A 14,179-nucleotide genomic window follows, 5' to 3' on the forward strand; every position below is an offset into this window, starting at 1 on the left:
CTACTCAGTAACCAGAGTGTCTGACCCATCTCAGTGTGTTGTCCATCCAAAGCACTTTGACATTATCTTACATGAGACTCACTGCTAGGCTGCGCGACAGGAAACCAACGTAAAAAGAAACCGGCGTGCAGCCAGGCGCTCTTTTCCCTAAAAGCGAACTAACGCCATTTCTGGGCAGCAAGCACCACAAGACATATCCTCCTTGCAATCAAACCTCAGATGTCTGGTGTTAACATGCCACAGACAAGTCCTATTTCTTAAGAAACTGTATAATATATTCCACCCTAGTCCTAGTCAACAGAAAACTTAATTTCATTTATACTGCTTTTCTAGTTTTCCTAGATGAATTTTTTAAAGAGTGAGCCTACACTGTTTTCATTATGAACTGTAAGAGAGGTAGCTGACTCAGTTCCTAGGCTCAGAAGGCTGATCTACAAGATAACACCGTTCTGTTGAACAAGTTTTCCACCACTATCAATACTTTACAATTAGAATTATATAAACTAATGGAAATGATTCTAAGCTACTCTCACCACAGGCTCTTGGGTCTAGAACATCTGGAAAGTAAGACTTAGGGACCAGCTTAATTCACTGTATCGTTAATGTAGAAACAGCAAATGCCAATAGTCTCAGAAGTCATGGAAAACTGAATGCGGGGCAGAAACTAAGTCTTGGGACTAAGTTTTGAAAATACTTAAGATAATGATAATAAAAAATACAATCTAAACTTTCAAAAGTTGCAAGTCTTAGAGAAATCTAAATGCTGAAAAGATTTTAAGGATGAAGTTTTGTTACTTCTAAATAAGATGATTTCAATGGAAACCAACTAAGCTACCTAGGGGCAGCCTCTAAGGCTTCTTGAGACAGAATTTCTAAGTTTCTATTATTATATCACATTCCTCTTAAAGACACAGGCTCTTTCCAAAGCTCTACCTCTGGCCTCAGCTTTGCTCTGACGCTCCAGGTTCACATTTCCAGTTACCTGCTTGACATCATCGCCTGATGTCCTCTGGTATTTCACAATCATGTCTAACAGCTTGAGTCAGCCTTTCCCTATCAACTCCTCCTCCACACGTTCCTGGTCCTGTCAGTGGCACCATCCAGCACTGTCTGCAGCATTTGTAGGGCCAAGTACAAAACAAAAACGTGGGGCTCCTAGTTCAAAATTAAGACACAGTCCCCAAGCGAAGGCATCATCCCAGTTTCCATGACGCTGTCCACACCCATCACTTGCCAGACTACTTGATCTGTCTTTTCAAGTGTCTCGCATCCACCCCTCCCTGCCCACTTCCATCACTGCGCTGGCTCTCAGCCAAGAGCTCTAAAACTGATGTTCCTCTTTCTTTCCCTCAGAAACCCAGTCATGATTCTCAAGGCATACTTTTCAGAAATCCTTAGAATCTCCCCATTGCCTATTAAATCACATCCAAACTTCTTAACTTGGCAGTTAAATCTTCCCATCCCTATTCTTTCCAGGCCTGATCTTCTGGGGGCTTTCCTCTACAAATCCTGGGCTCCAGCCAAACCAAATTCTTTGTCATTTATTTAAAGAGCCCAGTGTGTTGCTGAGTATAATGAACCTGGATCCTGACCCCAGAGACTGAATTCAAATCCACCCTCAGTTGCCCATCTGAAACATGAGGCTCATAACAGCAATTATCCCACAGGATCAATAAAGCAATAAAAAACATACAGTAAGACATTTACTATTAGTGTGTACCCATCCCAGGGATGCCTATTCTGCTAAATCTGCTGAAGAAAATTACCAATCTTTTGAAGTCTTAACTCAAAAGCTACCTCCCAAATGCCTTCCCTGATCATCTCAGTCAGAAGCCATTTTGCCTTCCCCTAAAATCCAATACCACGTTTGCTGCTGCTGCTGCTGCTAAGTCACTTCAGTCGTGATTTTAGATTAGTAATTATATAATATTCTGGATACAATTATGCATATAAACACAAACATTCATCTATTATTTCTTCTGACCCTCCTTAAGTCCCTCTACACACCCCCCCCCCAAAAAGACATACATTAATAAGAATTCCATGTGCCATATCTGTGTGGGGCTTAGGTGTGATTAGCACTAGTCTTAGCAACTGTCCATCTGACATTAAATATCTCCATTTTGATCCAAAACAAAACGTGGTCAAATAATGTTGTTGTTGTTGTTGAGTCACTCAGTCGTGTCCGACTCCTTGCAACCCCATGGACTGTAGCCCGCCAGGCTCCTCTGTCCATGGGATTTTCCAGGCAAGAAAAACTGGAGTGGATTGCCATTTCCTTGATGTGATTTAAAATCAGTTCTCTGGGACTTATCTGGTGGTCCAGTGGTTAAGACTCTGAGCTTCCAATGCAGGCGGCATGGGTTTGATTCCTGGTCAGGGAACTGAGATACCCCAGGCTGCAGGGTGTGGCCAAAAAAAAAAAAAACACCTTTCTTCCTAATCTGTTCATATATGATTAACAAAAGATTTTCATTATAAAAATAAAATCAGTTTCATTTATCAGTTCTAGACTATTTCATAATTAACATTTTTATCTTGAGAAAAAAGAGACAAAACCTAACAATTACAATGAAAACTCCATATATCTATCATTTATTCCTATAAAACCACTTAATCTTAGGGCAAGTTTACTATTACAGTCATTAAAGTTAATATTCTAATGCTAATAGTTATTTTTAAGATTAATATTTTTACTATTATAAAAGCAACACTGTTCAACAAAGCAAAACTAAGAGCTACAGATAAAACAGAAAGAAACCTAAAAGCCTGGCAGCGGGAGATAACTTCGGAGTTGAGGAATTGTTGCCAAGTTCAAGTGTTACAGTGCTATGCAACAACAAGGGCAACTTTCTGCCCCTATCTGCACTAAAACATCAATTAACTTTGTGGAATGCCCTTGTTTAAACAACCATTGACAAATGTGAATCCTCTGACATGCTGCCATTTGAAATTGGAACGTAAACTCAAAACTAATAAAAAGGATAATTAAACAAGATGAAAAGGTTTTCACTATTAAAACCAGTCACCAGACTAACCCACTTGATTCTGGCATTAATACCTATCTACCCAGAAAAGTCAATAAATACATCTGTTTAATGAGTAGTTGTTTTCTACTCTCATGAAACGTATTTCAGAATTGGTTTTTGGATCGCGTCTAAGTTGGTCACAAGACTAAATAAAGTTTTTACTTTCTGAACACATGCAGAGCACTGTTGATGCAATTTACTCCTCAGCCAAAAAAAATGGGTAACAGCTGAACCACAGATCAATGCACCTTTCCCTGAGTTTTATACACTAATTTAACCGCTGACCTTTCATTTGGATTTAACTAATGATAGAAAAGCATGCCTTGAACTCAATTCAAAACTCCAGTTACCGATTCTCAAGTTGGGTGGCTGTAGGAGGAAGGCAGGCTGGTTCCCCCTTACTAATAAGAGCAGATCTAAGAGGCACACTTAGTTTTGAAAAGCACATTCACTATTATAACTGTCTTTAAAAACAAACAAACAAAAAAGAGTCCTAGGGAATTCCCTGGGAGTCCAGTGGTTAGGACTGGGCACTTTCACAGAGCTGGCCCAGGAACTAAGAGCCTGTATGCCTCGAGGTGCAACTAAAAAAAAAAAAAAAAGAATCCTAATTATAATAATGCCAGTAAAAGTAACGTGACAAAATCTTAGCTGGTGGAAAAACACAGAGAATGGCTTTATCTTCTGGGTATTGCTGCTAAGTCGCTTCAGTCGTGTCCGAATCTGTGCGACCCCATAGACGGCAGCCCACCAGGCTCCCCCGTCCCTGGGATTCTCCAGGCAAGAATACTGGAGTGGGTTGCCATTTCCTTCTCCAATGCATGAAAGTGAAAAGTGAAAGTGAAGTCGCTCAGTGGTGCCCGACTCTTAGCGACCCCATGGGCTGCAGCCTACCAGGCTCCTCCGACCATGGGATTTTCCAGGCAAGAGTACTGGAGTGGGTTGCCATTGCCTTCTCCCTTCTGGGTATTAGGGAATCTCAAAAGGTAAATTACCCTTGGAGGGGAGTATCAGAATTTTCAAGGGCTATGAGAAGACTTTTACGTTTGGGAACAAAAGGGTTAGAAACACTGCTTTAGTCCACATACATTATTTCAAATATTTATTTCATGCGTTTCCCCATAATTAAAAATTAGTGAAATGCAATAGCCAAGAAATGGAAACAATCAATAAATACCCATTGACACATAAATGCATAAAGGAGATGTGGTACATATATACAATGGAATACTACGGAATGATGCTGAAGCTGAAACTCCAGTACTTTGGCCACCTCATGGGAAGAGTTGACTCATTAGAAAAGACTCTGATGCTGGGAGGGATTGGGGGCAGGAGGAGAAGGGGATGACAGAGGATGAGATGGCTGGATGGCATCACTGACTCGATGGACGTGAGTCTGAGTGAACTCCGGGAGTTGGTGATGAACAGCGAGGCCTGGTGTGCTGCGATTCATGGGGTTGCAAAGAGTCAGACACAACTGAGCGACTGAACTGAACTCAACCATTAAAAAGAATGAAATAATGCCACTTGCAGCAACATGGACACAACTAGAGATTATCATACCAAGAGACATAAGTCAGAATGAGAAAGACAAATACCATGTGATATCACTCATATGTGGAATCTAAACTATGACACAAATGAACCTATCTATGCTGAAGCTCCAATACTTTGGCCACCTTATGTGAAGGTCTGACTCATTAGAAAAGACCCTGATGCTAGGAAAGGTTGAAGGCAGGAGAAGGGGACGAGAGATGATGAGACGGCTGATGGCATCACCAACTCAACGGACATGAGTTTGAGCAGGCTCCAGCAGACAGTGAAGGACAGGGAGGTCTGGCGTGCTGCAGTCCATGGGGTCGCAAAGAGTCGGACACGACTGAGCGACTGAACAAAAACAACATGAAACAGACACAGGGACATAAAGAACAGACTGCTAGTTGCCAAGGGGGAAGGGGCTGAAGGAGCAGTGGAGTGAAAGGTTGAGGTTAGCAGATGGACGCTTTCATATACAGAATGAATAAACAACAAAGTCCTATGCAACACAGCAAACTACATTCAATATCCTATGAGAAACCATAATGAAAAAGAATACTTTAAATATATAATGGAATCACTTTGTGATACAGCAGCAATTAACAACATTGTAAATCAACTATACTTCCATTTATTTTTAATTAGTAAAATGAAAAAAAAAGACTTCCAGCTGGGAATAAGGCAAGCCACCTCCTCAGTTCCCTGGTTCTAGTGCCTACAGGCAAGGTGGGATCCAGGCATTTTGCTGTTAATGAAGATGGCTTAGCTGAAAAGGTTTGCTCATACGCAGGTGGTACAGAGATGACTAACAGCACTGCTCTCCTCCATTAACCCAGTCCTGGGTGGTGCTGCTACCCAGTTCCCAGAAGGCTTGGAGTTGCTCCTTCTAAAACACTGCCAATAAAAACACCCACAGTTCCTGCCTGGGTGCCAACAGGCTAGGTGGGTGCTCAGAGCTGGGCTGAGCCAATTGTAGGAGCAAGGTCTGGGGTTCAGCTTGTTTTTGTTAAGGTTTATTTATTTCACTTCAAAATGAGACCAGATCTCTAGCTGGGTTATGATAACTCTAAATGGGATGGATTGGACGACTTCACAGGATTTCTGGTAGCCTGGGTAGGAAAAACTACGTAGGTTCTAGAGAACATTTAGGTAAACACACAGAAAATAGTTTCAAGGGGATAAAAGGCCAGGACTCCACATCTCGAGACAACTTTAACAGAAGGACAGATTTCTGTCCAACATTCAACTTAATGAATGTAAATACTGATATCACGTGGCCCAACCTTAAACTGTGCAAGTTGCGACTTTATTATCTATAAATGAGGTAACGACACACTACAAGGCTACTCTAAAAAATAAAATCAAGTAATGTATATGAAAACCCTTCCTTTATGGTCTACACAAATTATCACTTGAACAAATATGGGTTATCTTAAACAGAATGCTAGATCAGGATGAGTTGGAATTAGGTTCTCTGTCTTCCACTCTGAGCTGAATTCATAATTCATTTGAATTCATGCTACCCCCACAACATCCCATGTGCATCAAAAACATAACAACAGTTGTAAAAAAGCATTTTTTATCCCACAGCGGTGATCAAAAAAATAAAACAGCCAGGCCATTTCACCAGAATCTTATAAGGACCAACAACCACACTAGAGAGAGGAAGTGGCACACACAGAGGCGAAGAAGCAAGGCAGATTCGGTAAAGTGCAAAACCTCCTCCGCCTACGCTGGAGTGTGAAGTCCAAGAACGGGGAGTGTCTTCCTTCCTTCCACTGGTGGTCAAGTGGTTAGGACTCAGTGCTCCCATTGCAGGGGGTCTGGGATCGATCCCTAGTCAGGGAACTAAGATGCCACATGCTGTGCAAGAAGGGAGAGCGGTGAGCAAGGTTACAGGGTCAGGCAAGGGCCAGTGCTCAAACGACTCTGGTTTTCCCAGAATTAATGGGTATCACTGATGGCTTTTAAACAGAAAAATGATATGGTCTAATGTTCTAGAAAAATCACTCATGTGTCTAAACTGAGGACCAGTAGACCTGTTAATGGGTTTTGACAGTAATTGAGGCCAAAAGTAATAAAGGCACAAATTAATGCATGGCACTAAAGGATAAGATGGGGATTGACTTATGAGGCATTAAGGAGGTAAACACAAAAGGACCTTGTCTGATTTAACAAAATAGGAAAGAGAAGAAATAAGAAATTAGGATGGAGTCCAGGTTTTTGACGTGAGCAACCAGAGGTGTTATACACTAAGAGAATTCAGAAGGAAGGCTACATCTACCCACAGGTGACCTGAGGTTTTTGATGGTACGTGAAAACACTATGTGGGGTGGCTAAAAAATGAGTTCATTTTAGTTGAGTATGATACACTTGGGGCTTCCTGGTGGCTCAGTGGTAAAGAATCCACCTGCCAAGGCAAGAGACTTGGGGAACTTATGATTAAAGACTGTGAGTATATTTGTATATGGTTATACAAGGCTGTAGTAATATGAGAGTGGGCTTCTCAGGTGGTTCAGTGGTAAGGAATCTGCCTGCCAACAGGGGACACTCAGATTCAATTCCTGGGTCAGGAAGATCCCCTGGAGAAGGAAATGGCAACTCACTCCTGTATTCTTGCCTGGGAAATCCCATGGACAGAGAGCCTGGCAGGCTGCAGTCCACAGGGCTGCAAAACAGTTGGTCACAACTTAGCAACTAAATAACAATATACCTGTGCATCCAAATAGAATTTTCTAGAAATAGGTAACATGGGTCCTGAACACAAAGAAATTTGGAAATAACAACCCCAAGATAGTGGTTTGAGCCACAGGTCATAGGAGACACCCAGGGGAGGCAGGAAGAGTGAAGCAGGCACACGGCCTGGGACTAAGTCTCAAGGAACTGCCACATGGATGCAATAAGAACCGATACAACAAACCACATCAAGAGTACAGGATACAATTCCTTATAAAAGACACCTCAAAACCTCTCCCGAAATAATCCCTACACTATTTCTGGTTGAGTTGGTTCTTTTGGCAGTTAATTCTACTGATAAAAATCCCATGATAAAACACCACAGGAATACTCATATTGTTGTACTTAAGCAGAATTGACTATACACTCTTTATACTTTTCATGTTTTACACTTTTATGCTAAGGGCTTTATTTTGGTGGAAAAACCTGTTTGCATAACTAACCATTTCTGTGTTACAAGAAAGTTTCTAAATTCAGAAACATTCTGGAAATGGGAGTACGAAATGCTCATACCATGCTCATTTCTTTCCAAAATTCTGAACTATTTTTGTGGTCTAACAACTTATTTTAACAGGCAGTTTAGATTAATTCACGGAATATAAAGTTGAATGTTTTAAGATGGAAAAGAATGAAGCAAATTCAAGCCTCATAACATCTGCCATAAGAGAGTTTTCTTGGCTTTTCAACCTCTCTTTGAGTGCAAATAAGAGTCAGGCATTTTCCTTATAGTGGAAAATGTGTACAGTATGGGACCACGAATCAGATAATTTGTTCACTGTAACCATCTTAACAAAGCACCACTACTAAAAAACTTTCCTGTAACACAGAAATGGTTAGTTATGCAGACTGGTTTTTCCACCAAAAACAAAATCCTTTAGCGTAAAAACCAGACACAGAAGTTCAGTTCTGAACCATAGCCAAAACCTCCTGTAAGTTCAGGTGTAGCACACAACTGCAGTGTGTATTTAAGTACCAGCGTAGTATCAGTATGTGAATGCAAAAACTTTAAAAAAAAGAAAAAGAAACCTTTAGGAAAAACTGACTGACTTAAAAATTTCAGAGGTGCCAGAAAGAGTATGTTGAGGACTTCCCTGGTGGCACAGTGGATTAAAATCTGCCTGCCAATGCAGGGCACACAGGTGTGATCCCTTGTCCAGGAGGATTCCCCATGCTGCGGAACAACTAAGCCCGATCGCCACAACTACTGAGCCCGCGCTCTAGAGCCACAAGTAAAGAGCCCGTGTGCTGCAACTCTTGAAGCCCGTGAGCCCTAGAGCCTGTGCTCTGTAGCAAGAGAAGCCACCACAATGAGAAGACCTCGAACCGCAACAAAGAGTAGCCCCCGCCTGCCGCAACTAGAAAAAGCCTACACCAGAGCCGCACCAAAGCAACAGAGACCCAGGGCAGTCAAAAGCAAATAAATGAATAAAGACCAAAAAAAAAGGCTATGTTGAGAGGTGCTGCAAGATGCATCCATCCCTCAATGCTACTAAAAATCCTACTTTGTGATTATAACTATCTAAAGAGCAATCTCCTTCCATATGGGAAAGGTAGAGTTGTATTAAAGATGATAACCAAAGACCTTTTTGATAGCCCATTTTCCTTTAAAACTACTGAATATTTTTAATACCTTGATTTGTACTTGGAATATCCAAAAGAATATGATAATGTGCACTGTTTCCCAAACTTATTTAACCACAAGACTCTATGTTAAAGAAAGGCTATTAAAGAACACATTCTCGGAATTACTGGAATTAGTAGGGGTCTTCTTGACTCAGCCTCTGTACCAGAGTGAATAATTTCTTCAAAAGAATATCATTAGTAACCTTAAATACTGATTCTGAAAACATACTTGTTTTAAATAGATGTTTCTAAATATCAACATACCACTAAAGTATTTTTACTTTTTCCAAGAAAGCAGATAAGTAAACTAGACTAATACCCTAGTAAGATCCCAGAGAGTGTTCTTTTAGAGCACTAAAAGAACCCTAGAATCTTTTTCAGTTTCATGAAAAAACTAAAAATAGGTTTTCCAATAATTATAATTTCTAAATTATAATTGTAAGTTGTAATTTCTAAGGGAAAACAATGTTCCAGTTAACTGTAGTTACCTGTTTTAGTTTTCCCAAAAGTGTCTGATCTCCCCCTACCTGGGCAAGAAGCAGGCGCATATGAACAGATAAATCTTAGATGAACAGAGACAACTCAAGCTCATCTTGCTCCCTCTGATGGACCTTTCTAACACAGCAGTAAGTGCAAGGCATATCTCTGAATGCCATGTCATCAGCAGCCAGGATAACATGATGGGGCTGTGATGCACTCCACCGGAGTTCAGCTTTCTTCCCCTTTCCAAAGTCTTAATTTCACAAAATGAGATCTACTGCCACAGGGAAAGAGGCCATCAAACGTTTTTCCCAGCCTCCACCATTCGTGGGAATTTCCTTAGACTTTCAGCCTCTTAATCTCCCCAAGCCTGTGTCCTGGTATATTGCAAAGAGAAATATTCTATTTACTTTTGTATCCCACAGCAGATCAAAAGCTCCTTGGGGACAGCTGATCTTGTCTCTCTCAATTACCTCCTTCTATGCCCAGCACAGAGGGTGTCAAATACTGGGTAAACATTTGTAGTATGAATGAGAAGTAACATTAAGATGTGTAAACTCACTTATATCTTAGTGTGAATGAATGTCTCCATGCCTGTTCCTGAGAAATTGTGGGAGGATCATCAGTGGCGCAGAAAGAGATAAGAGAGCCTTGAAGAGAAAAAGTAAAGCCTGAGGAAGTCTCTTCTTCACTTAACATCTGGAAATACTGTTCTGCTATGGATCAGTCTAAAGGAGTCTGGTTCTTCAAAGCAAACTCCAGAGTCTGGCTTGAATGCCATAAGAAATTATCTTGCTTTCCAATGAACATCTCCCTATACTTCAAAAATCTTTTTTTTTTTTTATTGTGGCTGCACCACTCGGCTTGCAGGATCTCAGTTCCCCAACCAGGGATTGAACTTGGAGCCACCACAGTGAAAGTGCTGAATCCTAATCACTAGATCACCAGGGAACTCCCAAAAATCTATTTCAATGAGACATTAACAACTGGCAATTGCTTACTGACAGCCAAGTGAGATCAAGAAACAGAGATCCTGATCTTTCACACTTCTTTTCTAACTCCAGAATTCCTATATAGTTATCCATTTCTAAAGCTTGAATTAATCAAGCATAAAGAATGATGCATTACCAGAATGTTATCCAACCCATGTAATATGATCAGTCGTTAAAAACCTAGCTTCTGGAGTCAGATAAACCTGAGGTTGAACCCTGGTGTCCACTGCTTACTTAATCTCCATAAGCCTAAGTTTCCACATCTGAAAAGAAAGATTAAATCGAGCCTATCTCATGCAGTCACACTAAGGTTTAAAATAGGAAAGCATGGAACGTGCTTAGCACTGGGCCTGACACATGGGAGGTTCTCAAGCATTGTTGATGGTTACGAACCATCGTTTGGAAACCTAGGTTCCCATTCCACCACCCTGTGCACCTCCCTGTGTAGCCTTGAGCTTCTAACTATGAAGAAGCTAATGAGCACGTGGAGACAGAATGAACTGACCTCTAATGCTGGAATTATCAATCATGAACAAGGTAATAGAAAATGGACCAAAACTTTGAAAAATTAAGTCTTAAATAATTCCACATCTGTTTTATGTTGTTCCTGAAGCTAGCACACATTTGATCACAGATGATTCAGCATTAGAATATCAAAATAAAAAACCTGAAGAGTCAAACTTCAAAGCAAGCATTCTCAAACCCTTCAGTACCTGTTGTTGATAGACTTTATATGCAACACCTGTATGTATGTGTCTGCAAGAGAGTGCATGAGCAGAGGGAGATGGAGATGGACGGGGGAAGAAGGGAGGGAGGAGGGAAGCAAGAGAGACACTAAATGAGGGACGAGACAGAGAAAGGGAAGAAGGGAAGGCGAGGCAGAAAGTGGGGGGAGAAAGAGAAAGAGAAAGGAGGGAGAGCTGGCAGAAGGGAGGGAAAAATGGAGGGAAAGACAGAAAGGTGGGGGGGGGGCAGGAATTTAAACATTAATTGGCGTAAAGGCTATCCAGTCTCCATTTTTTCACCAATGAGGTGACCTCAGACCTTAAAGTTTATCTGCTGTACATGTTTCACACATCAACCAAGTACAAGTACAGGCTGTTGTGCCATCTGGCTGGGGTGTTACACAGGGCCACTACAAGGGCACGGGCCCCTCTGCAGGAGTTAGATCAACAGCACCCAGAGCACAGGCTGGTTCTCAGTCAGCACTGACCCTGAGCCTCGCACCTGTGTGCAAGGGCACAACCAACCACCTACGGCAGTCAGGAAGACCAAGTCTTCACTATTTAACGTGCACACCTGCATACCTGTTTGTGTAGTACACACCCACACATACACAGACAAGACTGAAAAGCCATCAAGGCTGAGTAAATGAAGATATTCATCAAAACTGAAAATACAGAGTTTCAAAAAGTTGAAGAGAATGGGTCCCTGTGGCCTCCCTACCCTTCAGCTACCCAGAATTGGGCTATCGTTGTCACTGGGAATCTTTGGGACCAAAGAGAGAGAGGCTTCGACATCACAAAACTCTTGATTCCTGATGAAGCTACGGTCTCTCCAGCAACTGCTTGCTTGCTCACTCGCTCTCTCTCAAAAAAATGAGTTAGGAAGGAGAAAAAAAATAAGACTTTCCACAAACAACAATGGATCTACTCACCTGAGTTTGCAAAACCTGTGGTAGACAAATGAGTATTTTGTTTTGGTGTTCTGACTGCAATAAAAGTGTAATCCCAGGCAAGAATTTACTAAATGCTGAAAGAACTAGTCTTAAAATGTGGACTCTGAATTCTGCCTCAGTGCCCTTTTCTCTCCCAGATGCTGGCTACTCAGAGAGAAAATACACAAAGTTATTTCTGTTTACTACTGCATATGCATATCTATCCTGCCAAGCAAGTACATGATATTATATTTTGAACACTTTTGTACCTAGCTCTGTGACCTGAAGAACACAACAGCTTTAAAAGCTATTTAAGGAACAGAAATTCCAGGTTAAATATGGTACCTGATTCACATGTGCAAGGAGACAATGTACAAGAATATGCATGGCAGCACTGTCTATGGTAATTTTGAAAGTAACCTAAATGTTTATTAAAGAAAGAATGCATATAAAGTATAATATATTCATACAATGGAAAACTAGGCATTAAAATGTAAAGAATTTAAGCTACCAGCTCATATTGTTATGGGGATAAACTGCAAACACAACGCAAAGTAGAAGAAAAGATGCAGAACCACAGTATAATACTCTTTAATACAAGTCTTTAAAACTCCCAACATTACCGCTCCTTTAGAATTTGTTATAACAGACTAGCATATTTTTTTGTATGCACACTAAAGAGCTAAGGAAAACACACTAAAAATAATTGAAAATTAAAGTTAAAAAAAAAAAGGACCATATGTCACTGTTGTTTAGTCACTAAGTCATGTTTGACTCCTGTGGACTGTAGCCCACCAGGCTTCTCTACCCACAGGATTTCCCAGGCAAGAATACTGGAGTGGGTTGCGATTCCTTCTCCAGCGGATCTTCCCAACGCAGGGATGGAACCCGGGTGGGTCTCCTGCATTGGCATGTGGGTTCTTTACCACTAAGCCACCTGGGAAGCCCTCATTAACCACAGAGAGTTGCCCAAATGGCAAGGAGGGAGCATGTTTTAGTAATGAAAATCGCCTGGCCCTTTAAATAAGATATGTTTCATCACCATTCTGGACTCATTAAAACACTTTATTTCAACAAGCTTCACTTTTCTCCCCTAAAAGGGGTTGATAACGCCTGCCTCGCAGGATGACATGAAATAATGCATGTAAAAGACTTGGTAGATCAGGTAATAATCATTTAAAGGGAAAAAATGTTGAGTCTGCACCTTTTTCATCTAATTTGGTATATGATTAAAAATGACAAAGAACACAACAGGAAAAGGGCAACCCTTCACCTTCCTCTTCCCAGTCCCTGATCTGGCTGCCTCCTATGCTTTCTATATTTAGCAGAGTGACACCCCCCTTCCCCCACCCCCACCCCAAAAAAAAACCCAGCACGAAACCGTGTTTCCTTCAGAACTCCCGAGTCCTTGCAATACAGATCTTTCATCTCGCCAACTCCGCCTCCCCCCACCACACACAGTCCTCTGCAGCGCCGGGGGCAGCAGAACAAAAACCCAACCGTCACGGTCACGAAAGAGATTGTAAAAATAACGGAGCGGTGTAACTAACTGGCTTTGGAAGGGTCTGTTTGTTTTCAAAAATTAAGAGAAAGTCTACCAGAGACTCAGCCTCTATCCTGCAGAAAGGGGAAGCAGGAAGATCTAAGCAAATAAGTTTTGTGACTTGTATCCAAATGAAGTCTCTACATCTGGATTCAACACAAAGAGAGGCGCACGGAGGCCCCGGGAGCGGCAGGGCTGCTTTTGCAATTGGACAGACCCACCCCTCACACCCTTTACACACACGGACCCGCAGGGGCGCACCAGGAGGCGCAGAAGCTCGCTCCACATGCGGGATGCATCCCGCGCCCATCCCCCGGGGCTGGCCGCGGCGGGCGCTGTGCCTCACCTGTCTTGAAGACCATCTTGTCATCGTCCTTGGACCCGAAGGTCTTCAGCATGGACACGAAGAGCACCCCGCAGGCGTTCTGGATGCCGAACACCGACCCGTTGCACCACATGGCTGCTAGCATCACCAGCCAACCCCAGCCGCCCTCAGGGGGCTCAAGGGGCTCGGCGCCCACCGACCCACCCAGCTCTACTTCCACCTTCTCGGCCGCCGCCGCCTCCGGGCCGTCTAAGGGTC

General features: G+C 42.1%; 1 protein-coding gene across 1 annotated transcript in view; it reads right to left on the reverse strand.

The window, feature by feature from the left end:
* The window catches only part of SLC16A10 (solute carrier family 16 (aromatic amino acid transporter), member 10), a 115,760-nt gene that overhangs the window by 100,961 nt on the left and 620 nt on the right, over positions 1 to 14,179 (reverse strand). The window contains exon 2 of the mRNA XM_010856688.1: positions 13,943 to 14,176. Coding sequence (XP_010854990.1) covers positions 13,943 to 14,176 — 234 coding nt within the window. The remainder of the gene's footprint in view (positions 1 to 13,942; positions 14,177 to 14,179) is intronic.

The sequence above is a fragment of the Bison bison genome, unplaced genomic scaffold (genome assembly GCF_000754665.1).
Source record: "Bison bison bison isolate TAMUID 2011002044 unplaced genomic scaffold, Bison_UMD1.0 scf7180017864373, whole genome shotgun sequence".
In the NCBI taxonomy this organism is placed as follows: domain Eukaryota; kingdom Metazoa; phylum Chordata; class Mammalia; order Artiodactyla; family Bovidae; genus Bison; species Bison bison.